This window comes from Schistocerca serialis, chromosome 1 (assembly GCF_023864345.2).
Source record: "Schistocerca serialis cubense isolate TAMUIC-IGC-003099 chromosome 1, iqSchSeri2.2, whole genome shotgun sequence".
In the NCBI taxonomy this organism is placed as follows: domain Eukaryota; kingdom Metazoa; phylum Arthropoda; class Insecta; order Orthoptera; family Acrididae; genus Schistocerca; species Schistocerca serialis.
Window position 1 is genome coordinate 1,001,587,101 of NC_064638.1, and position 20,223 is coordinate 1,001,607,323.

Consider the following 20,223-nt stretch of genomic DNA (forward strand, 5'->3'; position numbering starts at 1 on the left):
GGATGATTTATTCAAGAGAAATATTCACAAACTGAGCAACTGAATAAACTATTGGCTCAACTCTGGCCCTCATGTAAGCAGTTATTCGCCTTAATATTGGCTGACGAAATTGTTGGATATCCTCTTGCGGGATATCGTGCCAAATTTTGTTCAACTGGCGCGTTAGATCGTCAAAATCCGAAGGTGATTGGAGGGCCCTGCCAATAATTATCCAAACCTTCTCAACTGGGGAGAGATCCGGCGACCTTGCTGGCTAAGGTAGGGTTTGACTAGTGGGGAGACGAGAAGTAGAAACTCTCGCCAAGTGCGGCGGACATTTTATTGCTGAAATGTAAGCCCAGCATAGCTTGCCATGACGCAAGCCACGCCGGGTTTACATTTCAGTGATATAATGCCCTCCCGCAGAAGTTGAAAGTTTCTACTGCTTGTATCAGTGGTTGCCAAACCCTATCTTGGCCAGCAAGGTCGCCAGACCTCTCCCCATTTCAGATGGGTAGGTGACTCCAGCCAGCTCGGGATTCTGACGATCAAATGCGCCAGTTGAACAAAATTTGGCACGATATCGCTGAGGAGGACATCCAACAACTATTTCTCAAAGAAAGCGTTCTTAGCTTCAAGCGTTGTTCGTTGGCAAGGAGAACAACAGGTGAATACACATCGTTTGCATCGACTCACTGGTTTTCTGACAGTTTTTTCTAGACATGACAAAACGGTCTAAACCCTTGGTGTGGGGATAGCTTTTTAGTAATTAAGTCATCTGCCTGTGATCAGTGGACTAATCTTGTTCAGCGTCTAAGATAGTGATCTCGTGCAGAGAGACAATTTCGACGAAGCTTTTGCTGACGAGCCAAAGGTTTGAAAGCATTTGCGTGCGATATCAGAAAGCGACCATACAAATGATTAATCTGCGAGAGGCTAAGCGTTTTTAACTTCATATGACCTACCATATCTTTTCAAGTTATTTTAACTTCTTTACACAGTGTTTTAAATATACATAGACATAAACATACCTGCAGAGGTACGTGAAAACCACGGACACTCTGTGTAACCTCTAAGGCCGCCCTTACACGGGACGAGAAAGCGTTCGTGAATGAGGAGTTGGTCGAGTTTTACGGCGTTACAACGTGGAATTTCACGTTCCATAGTAGTGCGTAGCCTGAAAGGGTGAATAAGACAAGTCAGATTTTTGCTTACGTGGCCAATTCGATGAAAAATCGCTTTCTGTGTCAGAAGCAGAACTTGCTAGACACCAGACTAAATATCGATGATTTTAGTTCAAACTCGTATTTGGTTGATTTTATATTAAAATTCACGTGCTATGAATACAGGCTGTTTCAAAGCACCAGCACATGAAGCATCTCTTGAAAACGTGTCGGTCTTGATGCAATTTGCTGCAATACAATGAAGAAAAACGTCAACTTGGTGGTTAAAGTATTTCCGGATTTGGTTGCCTCTGTATGAAGACTTTTTAAAAACAGCCCACTTTTTGAATGATTTATTAACGCCAATTAAACCGTTGAGGTGATCTTTAGACGTAAGACAGGTCACAAATCAGTTATGTAGACCATTGTGTTATGGTAAGATACGTAACATTACAATGTCTCAAGGAATTCTGCTATAGTTGAGTACTTTTTATAATTCACTTTCACACTTCTAAAACATACTATACTTTCTTATCAGTTCAAAACGCGTATGTACCTAGACATTCGACGTTGTCTATACTAATTCATAACCACAAACCATTATTTAAAGTTGCTATCATAACCACAAATAGTTCTTGGCCGGCTAAACGACATTCACATTTTTTGAACGTAAAATTACAGGTATTGTGTTAAACCGAACTGCGTGAAAGAAAATGCTGTACTATACTGTGCTGTGAAATGTCCGGTATCGTTTTCTTTCTCCAGTCAGTATTAATTACGATAGCAAGGTATTACGCCATTAGACGAATTGTTTGTACCGTAGTTCACAATCTTCTCCTTATTGTTATCTTCCTCGCACTCGGTTTCAGCCGTAAATGGGAAGGTGATATTTATGGCTTATCGGCTTATGATTGCAATACTACTATGGAACTTGAATCGTGCGCAAGTTTGTAATCCTGCCCGTTAGCAGATGAAAACTATGCGAAATATTGTCATTGCAGCTATTTTTCTCACACATCACGACTCAGCAGTATTAGTGGCAGAACAACTGAGAGAAAATTTGGAATACATTTCACATAAATTTTCTCAGCATGTTATAGTCTTAGGTGGAGATTTCAATTTACCAGATATAGACTGGGACACTCAGATGTTTAGGACGGGTGGTAGGGACAGAGCATCGAGTGACATTATACTGAGTGCACTATCCGATAATTACCTCTAGCAATTAAACAGAGAAACGACTCGTGGAGATAACATCTTGGACCTACTGATAACAAACAGACCCGAACTTTTCGACTCTTTAAGTGCAGAACAGGGAATCAGTGATCATAAGGCCGTTGCAGCATCCCTGAATATGGAAGTTAATAGGGATATAAAAAAAGGGAGGAAGGTTTATCTGTTTAGCAAGAGTAATAGAAGGCAGATTTCAGACTACCTAACAGATCAAAACGAAAATTTCTGTTCCGACACTGACAATGTTGAGTGTTTACGGAAAAAGTTCAAGGCAATCGTAAAATGCGTTTTAGACAGGTACGTGCCGAGTAAAACTGTGAGGGACGGGAAAAACCCACCGTGGTACAACAACAAAGTAAGGAAACTACTGCGAAAGCAAAGAGAGCTTCACTCCAAGTTTAAACGCAGCCAAAACATCTCAGACAAACAGAAGCTAAACGATGTCAAAGTTAGTGTAAGGAGGGCTATGCGTGAAGCGTTCAGTGAATTCGAAAGTAAAATTCTATGTACCGACTTGACAGAAAATCCTAGGAAGTTCTGGTCTTACGTTAAATCAGTAAGTGGCTCGAAACAGCATATCCAGACACTCCGGGATGATGATGGCATTGAAACAGAGGATGACACGCGTAAAGCTGAAATACTAAACACCTTTTTCCAAAGCTGTTTCACAGAGGAAGACCCCACTGCAATTCCTTCTCTAAATCCTCGCACAAACGAAAAAATGGCTGACATCGAAATAAGTGTCCAAGGAATAGAAAAGCAACTGGAATCACTCAACAGAGGAAAGTCCACTGGACCTGACGGGATACCAATTCGATTCTACACAGAGTACGCGAAAGAACTTGCCCCTCTTCTAACAGCCGTGTACCGCAAGTCTCTAGAGGAACGGAGGGTTCCAAATGATTGGAAAAGAGCACAGGTAGTCCCAGTCTTCAAGAAGGGTCGTCGAGCAGTTGCGCAAAACTATAGACCTATATCTCTGACGTCGATCTTTTGTAGAATTTTAGAACATGTTTTTTGCTCGAGTATCATGTCGTTTTTGGAAACCCAGAATCTACTATGTAGGAATCAACATGGATTCCAGAAACAGCGATCGTGTGAGACCCAACTCGCTTTATTTGTTCATGAGACCCAGAAAATATTAGATACAGGCTCCCAGGTAGATGCTATTTTTCTTGACTTCCGGAAGGCGTTCGATACAGTTCCGCACTGTCGCCTGATAAACAAAGTAAGAGCCTACGGAATATCAGACCAGCTGTGTGGCTGGATTGAAGAGTTTTTAGCAAACAGAACACAGCATGTTGTTATCAATGGAGAGACGTCTACAGACGTTAAAGTAACCTCTGGCGTGCCACATGGGAGTGTTATGGGACCATTGCTTTTCACAATATATATAAATGACCTAGTAGATAGTGTCGGAAGTTCCATGCGGCTTTTCGCGGATGATGATGTAGTATACAGAGAAGTTGCAGCATTTGAAAATTGTAGCGAAATGCAGGAAGATCTGCAGCGGATAGGCACTTGGTGCAGGGAGTGGCAACTGTCCCTTAACATAGACAAATGTAACGTATTGCGAATACATAGAAAGAAGGATCCTTTATTGTATGATTATATGATAGCGGAACAAACACTGGTAGCAGTTACTTCTGTAAAATATCTGGGAGTATGCGTGCGGAACGATTTGAAGTGGAATGATCATATAAAATTAATTGTTGGTAAGGCGGGTACCAGGTTGAGATTCATTGGGAGAATGCTTAGAAAATGTAGTCCATCAACAAAGGAGGTGGCTTACAAAACTCTCGTTCGACCTATACTTGAGTATTGCTCATCAGTGTGGGATCCGTACCAGATCAGTTTGACGGAGGAGATAGAGAAGATCCAAAGAAGAGCGGCGCGTTTCATCACAGGGTTATTTGGTAACCGTGATAGCGTTACGGAGATGTTTAGTAAACTCAAGTGGCAGACTCTGCAAGAGAGGCGCTCTGCATCGCGGTGTAGATTGCTCGCCAGGTTTCGAGAGGGTGCGTTTCTGGATGAGGTATCGAATATATTGCTTCCCCCTACTTATACCTCCCGAGGAGATCACGAATGTAAAATTAGAGAGATTAGAGCGCGCACGGAGGCTTTCAGACAGTCGTTCTTCCCGCGAACCATACGCGACTGGAACAGGAAAGGGAGGTAATGACAGTGGCAAGTAAAATGCCCTCCGCCACACACCTTTGGGTGGCTTGCGGAGTATAAATGTAGATGTAGATGTAGGAGACGCCTCTCGTTCCCCGTATACCAATGACCCCGAATTGCACGATCATTTTAAGCGACTTCACTTCTCAATCTATAACAATAAAGAAGTTTCGAGGTCAGAGAGAGCGATAAAGAGGAGATGGAAAGAAGGTGGGGGGGGGGGGGGGAGGATGTGGTCGTAGGGAAGGGGAAGGAGACAGAAAGACCGAGAGGTGAGTAGGAGATAGAGAGAGGAGGAAGAGGAAATTTACAGAGAGAGAGGGGAGGAGATGATAGAGCGAGCGAGAAGAGGAGGATATGGATAAAGAGAGGGAGGAGAAGAGGAGTGGGGTGGGGGGGGGGGGAATAGGCAGAGAGAGGAAGAGCAGGAGATTAGGGTGTATACCCAATACCATTACATCCTTAACATTTGCGAAGCACTGCCGGGTTAACAAGTGTAGGTATAAAAGCAGTCTCTCTCTCAGGAATAAGTGAGTGAGTTTTGATTTTGTAAAAACACACACACGCATAAAGTATAGAAAATGTCCCAGTAGAACGAGTAAGCAAATATTTTCTTTAGCTTTATCTACAAGAGAGGCTGCAACCCTTGCAGCGGGATGTTTTGCACCTCCTTGTTTAAACGTTTGTATGTCAAATGTTTTAAAAATTCTACTGCTGAACAGAAGCAGTGATCCAGTGAGAATGACCTTACAGTTTTACTGAAAAGTGAGAAGGATGAAATAATTTTCATGTTATGCTGAGGATTATTCTAAGGGAAGTTTCAAAAGCTTTCCTTTCGTTTCAGGATATTGAATTTTTTATCTGTGCACATCACAAAGACACCAATATCTCTAGGAAACGAACAAAGGAAAAAATGTGTGGTTTAATAGAGCTATCGTAAACAGACTGTGTGGTTTGTGAGCCAGGTAGACACGATAACTGCCGCTGGAGAGTGCTGCGATCGCGAATTACGACGAGTAGCATGCTCCCTGAGATGCACCAGCTTGTTTCTAAGCGTGCACCAAGTACGATGCAAACCACGTCTGGCGTGCGTCAAGGCGAGAAAATCATCCCGTTTGAGGACGGCTTAAGCTGTACAATGCTAATCCTTTGGTCACAATGTCCTTGCTGTTCACTACAGAATTGTCAAGACTTCAAATTCTAAGAACTTTTACGTTATGAGCGTTGCCAAAACATTAGGTTTTTTTTCCATTGTAAACGAAGAATTCTGGTGGTAGGAGAAAGATTCGTCACTGGTATAGTGTTTCCCCTGCAAGGGAACTAGACGTGATGAGGAGCAATTTATGATCTGCCTTTGATTACTTTCTGGGTTAAATTTTACTTCATCTTACAGGTATTAGGCTACTTTGCGTTTAATTAGCCTCAAAGACAGCAAAACGTGAAATAAACGAAAATCATTTGACTACCAACTACCGCAAGCTGCTCTATTTTAGACCCTTTGGGTAGACAGCAGCCGGCCGTGGTGGCCAAGCGGCTCTAGGCGCTACAGTCCGGAACCGCGCTGCTGCTACGGTCGCAGGTTCCCATCCTGCCTCGGGCATGGATGTGTGTGATGTCCTTAGGTTAGTTAGGTTTAAGTAGTTCTAAGTTCTAGGGGACTGATGACCTCAGATGTTAAGTCCCATAGTGCTCAGAGCCATTTGAACCATTTTTTAGACAGCATGCTAGCGTCGTTATTATTACGTAACTTCTTATTTGGTGTAGTGAATTCTAATTTCAGAATCTCCCACAGCGATGAACTTCGTTGCCAGAAATCGTATCTAGTACCCCTGCGTCAAGGGCCAGCAGTACCAACCATCGGAGCAGTTATTCGGTGATGCAAAAATAAAAATAAAAGATACGCAATATGTAACGGAAAAACTGCCAACAACTGAGATACGACTCGATAAACGATCCTAAAAGGCAGTTTCGACGATGCTTGAAAATGTCTTTTCATATAGTAAACAACAAACACTGACCGAGAAAAGTAACGGTAAGAAAAATAATATGACAGATAAAACAATAAATCAAATAGCCTTCGGCTGCAGCTAAGGTGTTACAAATTATATTGCATGATCGATTTCGTGACTTCATGCCTCATCCTCGGATGCAGCTTTGTAAACATCTAATAGACGGTTATGTGTTAATTTCCCAGGCCGCACTGGCTGTCAAACGGAATACCGGTAACTCACATCCTACGTCCAACGCCATGGAAGCGATACTACAGTGGTCGATCATGCAATAAAATTTGTTGCACCATAATTGCAGTCTGAGGCTATTTTATTTATCGTTATTACTACATGCAGTAGCGTTACCACCATGCATTATGAAAATGTGACAAATATTTTGTACTGAAAGAAATTATCTCGAAGTGTGCTACATTTTGCACCGAATCCTTTACTTTTCGTTCAAGTTCAGCTGCAACATTAAAAGGTCTAAAAGGCTAGTGACAAAGCATAAAACATTTCTTTCCGTTGTATAATTCCTTTCACGTCGCCTTTTCCAAATCTGTGAATAGCTTCTATGCAAATTTCTTAAATAGCTTCTTGGTAGCGTGGCTTCATAAGTAATTATATTTCTGAAATTCCAGAAGAGTCTGATAACTTCACTGAAGTAATTATGATTTAATATCCATTTTATACCTAACCATGCACGTATGCCTCCTCTGTAGTTCATTAAAGGCTTATTTCGCTTTGTAAATTACAGCAGAAGTAGCGTTAGATCATAAGTGGAAGACGCATGAATGTAGATCGACTATCCCGTTGTATCTAACCTAAATCAGGAGATTTAATTTTTTCTACAAAGTGGCCACTCATTATGCTACACATTGTGAAAACGATGTTGTGTGTTAACCCTGTTATCAGTTTGCTAGTGTATGCGGTAGCAGATCTGATGCCAGGAGTTTTATGCAGGCAGTAACGCTAACTTACCATTGGCGTACAGCAGCTGCAGCCTGTACTGGATACCGTTGTTTGTCTTCTGGCCTTCCGTCTCCTGAAACAATGCCACAATGAGAATGTTAGTGTCGACAAATTGGGAAATGAAAATACGATTTCAGTAAAAGAAAAGAGTCGTTTCACGTATGAATTGAGAACGATAATTTGAACAATCAAGTGTAAGTGAGAGATCGATTAAATGTACATATCTTTCCGTTCGGTGCGTCAACCAGGAAACAGATTTGATGGTTGTGAAGCAAACTACAACTCTGATCTCATTCTGAGCCTCTCACTACGCTCCCAGCCAAATCCAAGATTCCCATTCTGCGGAATCAGGCTAGAACATGACAACCGTACATAGCTCACGTACATAACCCTCTTTCAGTCAGTTAGCCTATCACCCTTAGGCTTTTGAGCAATCGGAACAAATAAAGAAGATTCAAAGCAGAACTATGCAAATCATCAAAATTTAGTTTAGTCAGTGTGAGAGCTCCACACAAAGGCTGAACCAACTCCAGTGCGGAGCCCTGCACAAGATTGATTTGAATGTTTCTCAAGAATAAGAGCCTGTGTTCCACTCTGAGTTGAGAAGCGAGTTACGTTCCCCAATCTGCATTTCGAATAGTAACCACGAGAGTAAAACAGAATTTCGGCCGTACACAGAAGATGGTTGAAAATCAGTTTCTCTGCGCGTCATCCGCGAATGGAACACGAAGAGAGGAAATTGTTCTGGTACACCAAGCATCTTCTGCCGCACACAATATGATGTCTTTCAGAGTTTTTATGTAAACGTTTCGACTTTAATTCCCATCAGTGCTCCAAACAGGACTCACCTGCATCACTATGTGCGCAAATGGGAGCTGCGAATCTCGGGGAATGTAGTTTAACAGTCGGTTATTGCGTGACACAATTATTAGCACAAGTGTGAAATATTTATTGCATGATGTACGAAACTGAACCTTTTCATCTTCAATCAAAAACAGACAAGTAGTAGGACGGTAACCCGAAAGCTCTTCTCTTCTTGTAGTGGTGGAGACTATTGTACCTAGAGCATAGCGTAACTAGGAACACGTGAGGTTTTTTTCATCGATACTTCTGTCTAGTATTTGAATTTAGAGTCACATGAAAGAATGCTCACTAAGTAGTTGCCACAATTTTCCACAGTTTTCGTTGTTGCTATGACATGAGGTAATGTTTTGCACATATTTTGTAAATATTTCGAGTTCTGAATATGAAAGTGTCGAATGATATAGAGTATTAAAGCTGTTTTGAATGTATTGTTAACTAACTGCACCATACGGTGTTACCCGCGATTAAATAGTTATTTTTTTTAAAAAAGTGCTTCGGTATGTATTTATTTCAATCTTCTATTAGTCCATCTCCTCCTTAGCCCCCTTCCTGTCCATTTCCCCCTTCCCCCTCTCTCTGTCCCTTCCCTCATTCCCCCTCTCCCTGTCTAACTCCTCCTTCCCCCCCCCCCCTCTCTTCCTGTCTCCAACTCTGCCCTGTCCCGTCCATACCCCTCTCCATCTCTCGCGGTTCATCTCCTCCTCCCTCCTCTCTCTGCTCATCTCTTCCTCTTCCTTTTTTCTGACCATTTCGTCCTCTCACCCTCTCTCTATCCGACTCTTCCTCCCCCCTCTTGTTTATCTCTTCCTACCCCTCTAACTGTGTCCATCTCCTCCTGCTCTTTCACTGTCTGTCCATCTCCTCGTCTCCCCTTCTCTCTCTTTCCACGTTCTTACCCCAGTGCAAGGCTGGCGGTTCTTAACCCATGGTAATGTACATACATCAAAAAAAGTTTTGCATCACCCCGATTCCCAGAAATCCTGAAGATAGACGTTGACTGCGCTTATTGTATCACAGGCACAGTCCCTATGACTTTTCAAAGATGCCACAAAACCCGCCAAAACATGTAAACAACCATACATGAGCAGCACCTATTAGACAGAGGGAGTCCTACAGCCGATCAGTTCCAGTCATTCCACCACGAAGGAGGTACACGGCTCTTGTTGTCTGTAGTTCAACCATACCTAGACGGTCAATACCGCGGTTCGATCGCGTCCGCATTGTTACTTTGTGCCAGGTAAGACTGTCAACAAGGGAAGTGTCCGGGCCTCTCAGAGGGAACTAAAGCGATGTTGTCCGGACATGGAATAGATACAGAGAGACAGTAACTGTTGATGACATACCTCGCTCAGGCCACCCAAGGGCTACTACTGCAGTGGATGACCGCTGCCTACCGATTATGGCTCGGAGGAACCCTGACAGCAACGCCATCATGTTGAATAATGCTTTTCGTGCAGCCACAAGACTTTGTGTTATGACTCAAATTGTGCGCAGAAGGCTGCATGACGCAAAACTACACGCACGACGTCGATGGCGAGGTCCATCTTTGCAACCACGACACCTTGCAGCGCGATACAGATACGCCCAACAACATGCCGAATGAACCGTTCAAGGATTGGCATCACGTTCTCTTCACCGTTGAGTATCTCACATGCCTTCAACCAGACAATTGTTGGAGACGGGTTTTGAGGCAACCCAGTCAGGCTGGACGCCTTAGACACACTGTCCAGTGAGTGCAGCAAGTTGGAGATTCCCTGCTGTTTTGGGGGTGGCATTATGTGGGGCCGAAGTACGCCGCTGGTGGTCATGAAAGGCGCCGTAACGGCTGTACAATACGTGAATCCATCCTCCGACCGATAGTGCAACCATTTCGTGAGCATATTGGTGAGGCATTCGTCTTCATGGACGACAATTCGCGCCCCCATCGTGCACATCTTGTGAATGACTTCCTTCAGGATAACGACATCACTCGACTAGAGTGGCCAGCATGTTCTCTAGACATGAACCCTATCGAACATGCCTAGGACAGATTGAAAAGGGCTGTTTATGGACGACGTGACCCACCAACCACTCTAAGGGTTCTACGCCGAATCGCAGTTGAGGAGTGGGGCAATCTGGACCAACAGTGTCTTGATGAACTTGTGTATAGTATGCCACGACGAATACAGGCATGCATCAATGCAAGAGGACGTGCTACAGCGTATTAGAGGTACATCAATTTGGACCACCACCTCTGAAGGTCTCGCTGTATGGTAGTACAACAAGCAATATGTGGTTTTCATGAGCAATAAAAAGGGTGGAAATGATGTTTATGTTGATCTCTATTCTAGCTTTCTGTACAGATTCCGGAACTCTCGGGTACGAGGTGATGCAAAACCTTTTTTGATATGTGCATTTATGTACCAAATTAGCTTGAAATCATTCCAGAGGTTTAGTGTAATCGTTTTTATCCGTGGCTTCGCCCGTGCACGGACATGTCAAATATATTTCACATGTATTTGTTCACATATTTTACCTGTGTCTCTGGCGAATTTCGCCATGCTATTCCGTTTTCTCGCAGCTCAATATTTATGACGACGTATCTCCTGAACTCTGCGTCGTACAACGATACATTTTTGTGGATATAATCAGCAGCATATGTGGATCCTGTATGCGAAATTTGATACTAATATTCTCAATAGCAAAGAAGTAATGAATTTAAACATCATACCTGATGCAGTAGTTTTTCACACATCTCAGTGTTTATGACGTCATGTCTCCTGGGCTATGTCTCGTACAATGACATAATTTTGTTGCTACATTTAACGATACATCTAAATACTATCTGCAATATGTGTCTCGTGATACAATTATTAGGAAAGAAGTAATAAATTAAAACGTCATTCTTCATGTAACACGCGCGACTGCTACGGTCGCAGGTTCGAATCCTGCCTCGGGCATGGAAGTGTGTGATGTCCTTAGGTTAGTTAGGTTTAAGTAGTTCTAAGTTCTAGGGGACTGATGACCTCAGCTGTTAAGTCCCATAGTGCTCAGAGCCATTTGAACCATTTCATGTAACAATTTTACTGCATGAACAGCGAAAATGTAGCAACAAATTTCTTTCCTTCCTTCATTTGTGGAGGCTCTCGGCGAGAATCCTCAAATACTGGATGATTATCGGTATTCAAGAGTCGTACACACAATCTTTCGCTTTTATAATTCACCTATATATGAGATTCTTCAGTTATAGTATTTTATAGCAAGAAAAGTGCTGTTGTCGTTGTGGTCTTCAGTCCTGAGACTGGTTTGATGCTGCTCTCCATGCTACTCTATCCCGTGCAAGCTTCTTCATCTCCCAGTACCTACGGCAACCTACATCCTTCTGAATCTGCTTAGTGTATTCAGCTCTTGGTCTCCCTCTACGATTTTTACCCTCCACTCTGCCCTCCAACACTAAATTGGTGATCCCTTGATACCTCAGAACATGTACTACCAACCGATCCCTTCTTATAGTCAAGTTGTGCCACAGACTTCTCTTCTCCCCTATCCTATTCAATACCTCCTCATTAGTTACGTGATCTACCCATCTAATCTTCAGAATTCTTCTGTAGCACCACATTTCAAAAGCTTCTATTCTCTTCTTGTCCAAACTATTTATCGTCCATGTTTCAATTCCATATGAGATTCTTCAGTTATAGTATTTTATAGCAAGAAAAGTGCTATATATTTTTAAAACTAGTTATGAAACGTGTGGATGGTAAAACCACAGTTCATCGGTAGTGCACCATCCTGTACCTAGAACCAGAAGAAAGCTTTTTACAATGCAACATGGAATATTTGCAAATTAACTGAGTTTCCTTAATGTCTTCACAGTTTCACTTTTCCTGAAAATGGGAATTTGTGTTAGTTTCCAGTAACCTCAATTTCAAAACGTATTTAACTTATAAACAGCTTTTGATAATGCATACATCGTCGAAAGTTTTTATCACCTCGGTACATCGTACAGGTGTGTTGCCATGTGACTGTTCCTTTATTCATAGGAAGATCATCCCTGACGTCACACACAGGTACTATGAGCGCTAGAACACCTCTCTCGAATGGGCTGCAGCGTTACAGTTGAAACTAAAGCACCAGTAGGGACGCTTGAGAGACGTCTGTTCAACAACAGAGTGAACGTCCATCAGCCACGGAGGAAAATCGCAAGAGGTGATGTGGTTCGCATAGTCACATTACTCTCGGAAGGTATGTCAATCGCGCAAGTTGCTTGACGTGTGCGCCGGAGTCAAAGTCAAGCGGTGTGGACGCGGGATCGCTTCCAGTTGACTTGTAGTGTAAAGGAGTTACACTGCTCGGGCCGTCCACATTCAACAGGTCTATAGGGTAATCCATATCTTAGACTCTGAGTCAAACAAACTGCTCGAGAACTGAGTACGGCATCCAAAGAGGCTAAGCACGACACGTATCGCCTCAAACCGCTAGGAGGCGACTTCACGATGCGAATCTCCGCCCCCAATGACCACGGCGAGCACCATGTTGTACACCATAACATCTGTTACAGATGGGAAAGAAGTCATGCAGAAAGAACGTCCCTGGACTGGTGTCGGGTGTTGCTTATGGACGATATCCGCATAAGGTCACTGATACGGTTTCCTGGGACGGCGTTATATGGGGTGACCGTACACCTGTCGTGATTGTTGAGGATAATCGCACTGCTCTACGGTAGAGGAACGAGACTCTGCAACGCACAGTGGGACCGTAACACCAAACTTTTTCGGACGTCAAAAACGACCACGTGCTCTGCGCGCCTTACACAGAATCGCCATTGAAGTGTGGGACAATTTGGACCATTGCTGGCTTCATGATCTCACCGATGATATGCCACGATGGATTCAGGCCTGTATCAGAGCAAAAGGACATTGCACCGCGTATTAACGTTGCTAAGTACTGTTGAGGGAAAAGTAAGGACTAAGGCAAACAGACGATTTTGTTACTACAGAATTCTTTTTGTCTGGACACATTGCAAGTGAATATACACTCTAGGAAGAGAAAAAAAAAGCGACGCAACACGAAGGAATTATCCGCATGGGACGAAAATCTGTAGATGTGATGTATATACAGGGAAAATCAAATTACTATTGTTTCTGAAAAATTTGGTAATTGATTCAAGAGAAGGAGCTTTACAAATTGAGCAACGGTTTGGTTCCCTCTGGACCTGATGTAAGCAATTATTTGGCTTGTCATTGATTGACAAGAGTTGCTGGATGTCCTCCTAATGGGTGTCGTGCCAAATTCTGTCCACTTGAAGCGATTATATCGTCACTATCCCGAACTGATTGGACGGCCCTGCCAATAACGCTCCGAACGTTCTCATTTCGGGAAAGATCCGGCGACGTTGCTAACCAACGTTTCACAAGCACGAACACAAGCAGTAGGAACTGCCGCCCTGTGTGGGCGGACATTATCTTGCTGAAAGGTGAGCCCAGGATGGCTTACCACGAAAGGCAACAAACCGTTGTGTAGAACGTTGTCGATGTACAACTGTGCTGTAAGACTGCCACTGGGACAACCACAGGGGCACTGCTACGAGAAGAAATGGTCTTCCAGATCTTATTCCTAGTTGTCGGGCTGTATGGCGAACGACAGTCAGGTTAATATCCTACCGCTGTCCGGGACGTCTCCACATACGTCTGCTGCCTGGAATCTCATTGACTGGAGTAGAATTGCCTTCAGTGATGAGCCCCGCTTCGAACTGAGCCTCCGTGACCAGCGAAGACATGCCTAGAGATCACCCAGAAATTTGGAAATCTGCGATAAGATGATATGGGATCAAACTGCTGAGGTCATCGATCTCTAAGCTTACACACTGCTTAATTGAACTGCGTACCTGTCTATCGCAGTTTCAAGGCCATTGATATTAACTTGGCTGGACAGTTCAATAAACAGCAATTGATTGGAGGCCCAAATGTTTTTCGTGGACTCCATCTGAACTTCACTTGTGATGTTCAGGCTGTGTTTGGAAGTAGCACGTGGCTGACACTTGCTGTTGTATGGGGCAATCAAGCAGATTATGGTGGCCTTGAAGCCTTCCCTGATGCAAATATCTTGGCTTGGAAGACATGGAGTATAGCAGAGACTACAGGACTCTTGGCTAAACAACCATATGGAACACTGGTTCCAAGTATGCCATTTGTTTTAACAACGAGAAGGAAGAAAAAATTGAATGCGGAAGAGTACCTGTTTATATGGGCCAAAGTAGGCAATGGCAATTGTAAAATAAAGATCAATGGACAACACATACCCATGCCCCAGCCCGAGGGAGGACTTGAACCTCTGACCTCTGACGGGGGGGGGGGGGGGCGTGGTAGCCATGCGAACCGTGACAAGACGCCTCAGACCGCACGGCTACACTGCGGAGCGAGATTGGGATACCAACCTGACGATCGTCCGCCATATGGCCCGACATCCAGGACTGATGGTTTGGGAGCCATTCCTTTTCGTAGCAGAACCCTCTTGGTTGTCATTCGTGGCACCCTTACAGCAGAGCGTTACGTCGACGATATTCTACGCTCCGTTTTGTCGCCCTTCACAGCAGGCCATCCGGGACTTACATTTCAGCAAAATAATGTCCGCATGGACACAGCGATAGTTTCTACTGCTTGTCTTCTGGCTTGTCAAACCCTATCTTGGTCAGCAAGGTCTCTGGACCTCTCTCGATTTTAGATGGATTGGATCATTATGAGCAAGGCCCTCCGATCAGCTGGTGACTTTGACGAAATATTGCCCCAACTGGACATAATTTGGCACCATATCCCTCAGGAGGTCATCCAACAACTCTGTCAGTGCGAATCCGAATAACTGCCTGCATAAGTGCCAGAGGTGGACCAACGCGTTGTCGACTTCCCCAACTTGTGAAGCCTTCTCTCTTGAATAAATCATCCAATTTTTCTGAAATTGTAGTCATTTGTTTGTCTGTACATGTACGTAGCATCTATCGATTTTCGGCCCATTCCTATAATTTCTTAGTGGTATTTCGTTTTTTCTTTTGGTCTGCATACGCATGCCCCAGAGGTATTTTTTCTGTACCATTAATTTAAAAGTAAAGGGATGATGCTAAAAGTGTGCTGATGTGTGTACTGCTGCTTAATTTGATTTAACTTACTGGTTATTGATGAATAGAGGAGCAGTAATGTGACACACAGACGACCAAACACAGTACTGTACTGTAGTGATACTTGAAGCTTTCTTCGGTTGTGGTGACTTTATCGAATGTGAAATGTTAGGCACGCACTTCCTAGTAGTTGGACGCTGAAGAAACGTAGGCTCTAGCGGGAGAACAGTGAAATCTCTCACGGGTTTGCAGGCGGCAAGGGGCGAGAGATTGCCGCGTGCCGGTGAACGCCGAGCTATCGACTGCTCGCAGGGGTGGGTGGGGGCCAGGCCTGCCGGATGATAAATGCGCTGCTCGACTCGCGGCCTAATCTTGCGCGCCGCCACCAACACAATTACACGGCCCGCCCTCACCCGGCTGCTCGTGCGAAAATATTTGCATACAGCGCCGCCGCAGTAATCCGCGTACCGGCTCCGCTATCGGCGTCGCCAAGGAGACGTGTGCTGTTGTGGAAAGCGTAAGCCAACGCTGGCATCTTTGTTTCTGTCATTACTGATCCTGATCTCACGGCAACGACTCAACGCAATAGTTATCTCCATAATCAGATAAAAACGTATGATTCGTTCACATCGCTTGTGAACACGAACTGACACTGTAAATGAGTTGCTATGTCAATACGTACAGTGAAATGGTACACAAGAATCGCTCGTCTTGTACAAGGGTCATTCCGAAACATATGCTTTCTATTTTGTTGTGACTTTTGAGTATCCGAGCTGGATTATGTTGCTATAGTCTAATTTTTTAATCTTCTCGCTAATGTCTTGTTGGTTTCGGTGTTCTGCAACAGACACTAGCACGATGGGAGAATTTCACAATAGCGACTGACGTCGAATAGCGTAAAGCAGAGATACGTCGTTGAATTCCACACTTCAAGACAAATTGTGTCAATTGCAATTCATCACCGCCTTCTATAGGTGTGTGGAGACCATACAGGAGACGTGAGTAATGTGAGGTGGGGGTACTACCTTTCAGTAGTGATGAAAAAGATGTGCACGACTAGGACGCCCGGTCGACCCTGCGCAGCTGCACACCCTCATAATCAACAGTATCAAAGCTGTATTACCAACAGAGACGTACAGTTGAGCAGCGAGGGGTTTGATTGTGATCCGTCGATCACCTCGAATGAGAGTGTCCGTACGTTCCAACACTGCAGGAGCCACAGCTGTGAGCCGCCGGCCGGCGTGCGGGAGATCGGACAGGTTTGTGAAACCTTGTTGTGGTGATGACATACGCATTGTCCAACGACTCATCGTGATTTTGTTCACTGGCAGGTATCCATAGACATTCTGCGAGCGCCTATGAATATCTGCGATGCTCTGGTTTTCCGCCACAAGAAACTCAGTGAGAGCTCTCTGCTTCGAACACACCTCCACTACAGACGCCATTTTGAAGGGTACGTATAGCACCCCGCCACCCATCGGAACTTCATAAAACTATAGGGGCTGAAGCGGGAATATTCTACCATGTCCCACAACAAATTCAGATTTTTCTACTATAATCATATCTTCTTAAAATGTGAATTTTTTTGTGGTTCTTTCCTTTCAATTCTAATGTATTTTTAATTTATTATTATTTCCATTGTAATCGCTGAAAACAATAATTGCTGTATATAATAGGGAATCTCTTTTGTAATCTACATGAAAAGCTGTAAAATGAATGACCTGTTATAAAATGTAAGGCAACAGGTCTCTAAATGAGGAATAAATCTAATCAACTGGTTATCGAACGCCCCTCGTAAGTTCTCTTCCGCGCAACGTCGCAGTCGCAGTCTACAGCTTCAGGGTGTCACGCTGAGGCCATATCATGAACTATAGATGACTCTAGCTTTCTTAAATTCACTGGAGTTCTTGTTCCGGTTCTTCAGAGGCTCTACATGACTTTGTAATTTGTCGTTAATTTCCAACACTGTGGTATTGTTTTAACCACTTGTTGTTTCCATTACACGTAAATTAAAGTCATAGAGCCGGACTGGATAATAATTAAAAGCATAGAACCAGAATAGATACTAATTTCTCTTGTCTTTTCCAGCTGTTTTCATTAGTGTTAAATGTTTCATGACTTCCTTTTGTGTTTACGATAAAATATTTTATGTGACCTCAATATTGATCCTTTTCGTATCTAACAGCTCAGATTTCGTCTCGCTCACGTGGAAAATTACCAAAATCAGTGACACTTATCACTCAAGAATTTCCTGTGGAGTGAATACTGAACGGCGGACAACTCAGACTCATGACGACAGCTGAACAGAAACGTGAGACGTCACTGTTGAGAAGTCGAGATTAACGAACCTGTGTCTGATTTGCTGACAACACATCTTCTCAGAACTATAGTCTACCGACGCCTCCGGCCCGAGGAGGAGACAGTGGCGAACCGGTAGGTTGCTGTCCTATAGGTCGGTAGCGGCACAGAGTTTCAAGAAAGAGACGAAGCCCAGCTCGAATTGTACAAGTTCGGGAGAGGAAAACGGCAGCGGCATTTCCAGTTTCCACCTTACGCTATTTGGCAAACCATGGGAAAGCCAAATATAGATTGCCATACGCATATTTGAATCCTGCCCCAACCGTATATGTGTACTGCTTCTTGTAACTTCATTTCTTGCCAGAGCTGTGGCGCATCTTGTACTTCCCTACTGTGAACGACAGGCACCGCTTTCTGGCATCTTGTGGAAAGGATTTTGTCCAACTTGAAGATGGTGGGTCGGATTTCACGTAATCTATCCAAGTGGGCAGTGGTGCAGGACTACTATGCTAGCTTAAAGCCCGCCCAGCTATCCACGGGGTCTAATGAGTTACTTCCCGAGCGGGAAGGGGTGCCGGTCTCCAGCACAAATGCGCCCGATGAATTAGTGTCGAGGTCCGGTGTGCCGGCCAACCTGTGGATGGTTTTTAGGCGGTTTTCTATCTGCTTTGGCGAATGCGGGCTGGTTCCCCTTATTCCGCCTTAGTTACACTATGTCGGCGATTGCTGCGCAAACACTGTCTCCACGTACGCGTACACCATAATTACTCTACCATGCAAACATTTGGGGTACACTCGTCTGGTATGAGACTTTCCCGGGGGGTGTCCACTAGGGGCCAAACTGCACAATAATCCTGGGTTCGGTGTGGGGCGGCGGTTGGGTGGGTGGGTGGACTGCTGCAGCCTGTTGTGGGGTTGTGAACCACTGAGGGCTACAGCGGGACGAAGCCTCTCCGTCGTTTCTAGGTCCCCGGTACGATACCCAGTACACAATGCTAGCTTAAAGGAGAGTGATTTTCCCACGATGACAAATATTCTCACGGAGCTGTCGGAATAAACTTTGAACAGATCTGATGGGAAGCTGCACTTTTTAAATGAATTCTATTAGCTGGAGCAGTAATCGAGCCATGCAATAGCAGCGTTCTACTCTAGATGCTGATTTACTGACAGGGTCAGATGTTAATACAGTTTCGTGGAGTTGCTTGCTACATGTAAAAATGTGCTCAGAGCGTCAGATTTCACCCACAAGGACATTTATTATTGGCTTGGTCCTTAAATTCGTAGCGTTTTTCCGTAAGTTTGGTCCACCCCGATAGCTAAATGGTCAGCTTGACGGACTGCCGCCTACGGGGTCCAGGTTCGATTCCCGGCTGGGTCGGGGATTTTCTCCGCTCAGGGACTAGGTGTTGTGTTGTCTTCATTATCATTTCATCCCCATCCGGCGCGCAGATCACCCAATGTGGCGTCGAATGTAGTAAGACTTGCACCAAGGCGCCAAACGCTCATTTCCATTTCCGTAAGCTTGGTAAACACAACAGATATACATAACGGAGACTTAAGTTATCAATATTTATGACAGTTTGCCGATGCTTTGGTAACTTTCGATCCCACGACTATAGAAATCACGTGGTTTTGAGGCGAAGAACTCGTCAAATCATGTTCGGAGCACATTTTCATTCGGAAACGAAGTTCCTTCAGGATTATTCGATAGAGAGCAGAAAATCCAAGGGTGCAAGATAAGGTGAGTAAGGTGAGTGCGGAATGACTTGCCAATGCAACTCCTGTGTAGGTATTTTTGTCAGTCTCTATTGTAGATTAGCATCATTTCACTCAGGCTTCCTGGTCGTTGTTCTTGGTTTGCGTCTGCAAGAAGTCTCATTTGTACACCACACCAACGCTATTCCACCACATACATAACATTATCTTTTGTGGAAGCGCGCAGGTGTTTCTAAGGTGAACTGCTTTGTTTGGGCTCAATCATTCCTTTCTTTTCCTTGTGTTAGCTTAAAGACACCACTTCTCGACAACAGTAAAGATACAGGATAGGAATGGTCGGTATTGTTCAGGAGCGAACTGATGACGTGTCAGCAATATGCACATATGACCACCCGCTGATTTTTGTGATTTTGGGTTAGAGCGTACCGTATCGCTACACCCCATTTTTGAACCTTTCCCAATGCATGCAAATGTCGTACGATGGTGGAATGATCACAGTTCATCACATTTGCCAGTTATCGAGTACACTGATGTTAATCGTTGTGGATTAAGGTCCCTGAACGCGGAGAATCACTGATGTCAAAATGATCCTCCTTAAACCATTCTCTTGCCGTCCTGCGTCCAGTGGAATTATCCCCATACACGGCGCAACTGTTTCTGTCTGCCTCTGCTGCTGTCACCCCTTTGCTGAACTCAAACAGAGGACATGCTCCGATTTCTCCACTTGACACTTCATTTTCTA

The 20,223-nt window shown here is 44.2% G+C and overlaps 1 protein-coding gene across 1 annotated transcript in view; it reads right to left on the minus strand.

Annotated features, from left to right (window-relative positions):
• LOC126454888 (transcription factor collier) overlaps window positions 1–20,223 on the minus strand; it is a 628,901-nt gene that overhangs the window by 491,915 nt on the left and 116,763 nt on the right. Inside the window, exon 3 of the mRNA XM_050091135.1 lies at window positions 7,526–7,589. Within this exon, the coding sequence (XP_049947092.1) occupies window positions 7,526–7,589 (64 nt within the window). The remainder of the gene's footprint in view (window positions 1–7,525; window positions 7,590–20,223) is intronic.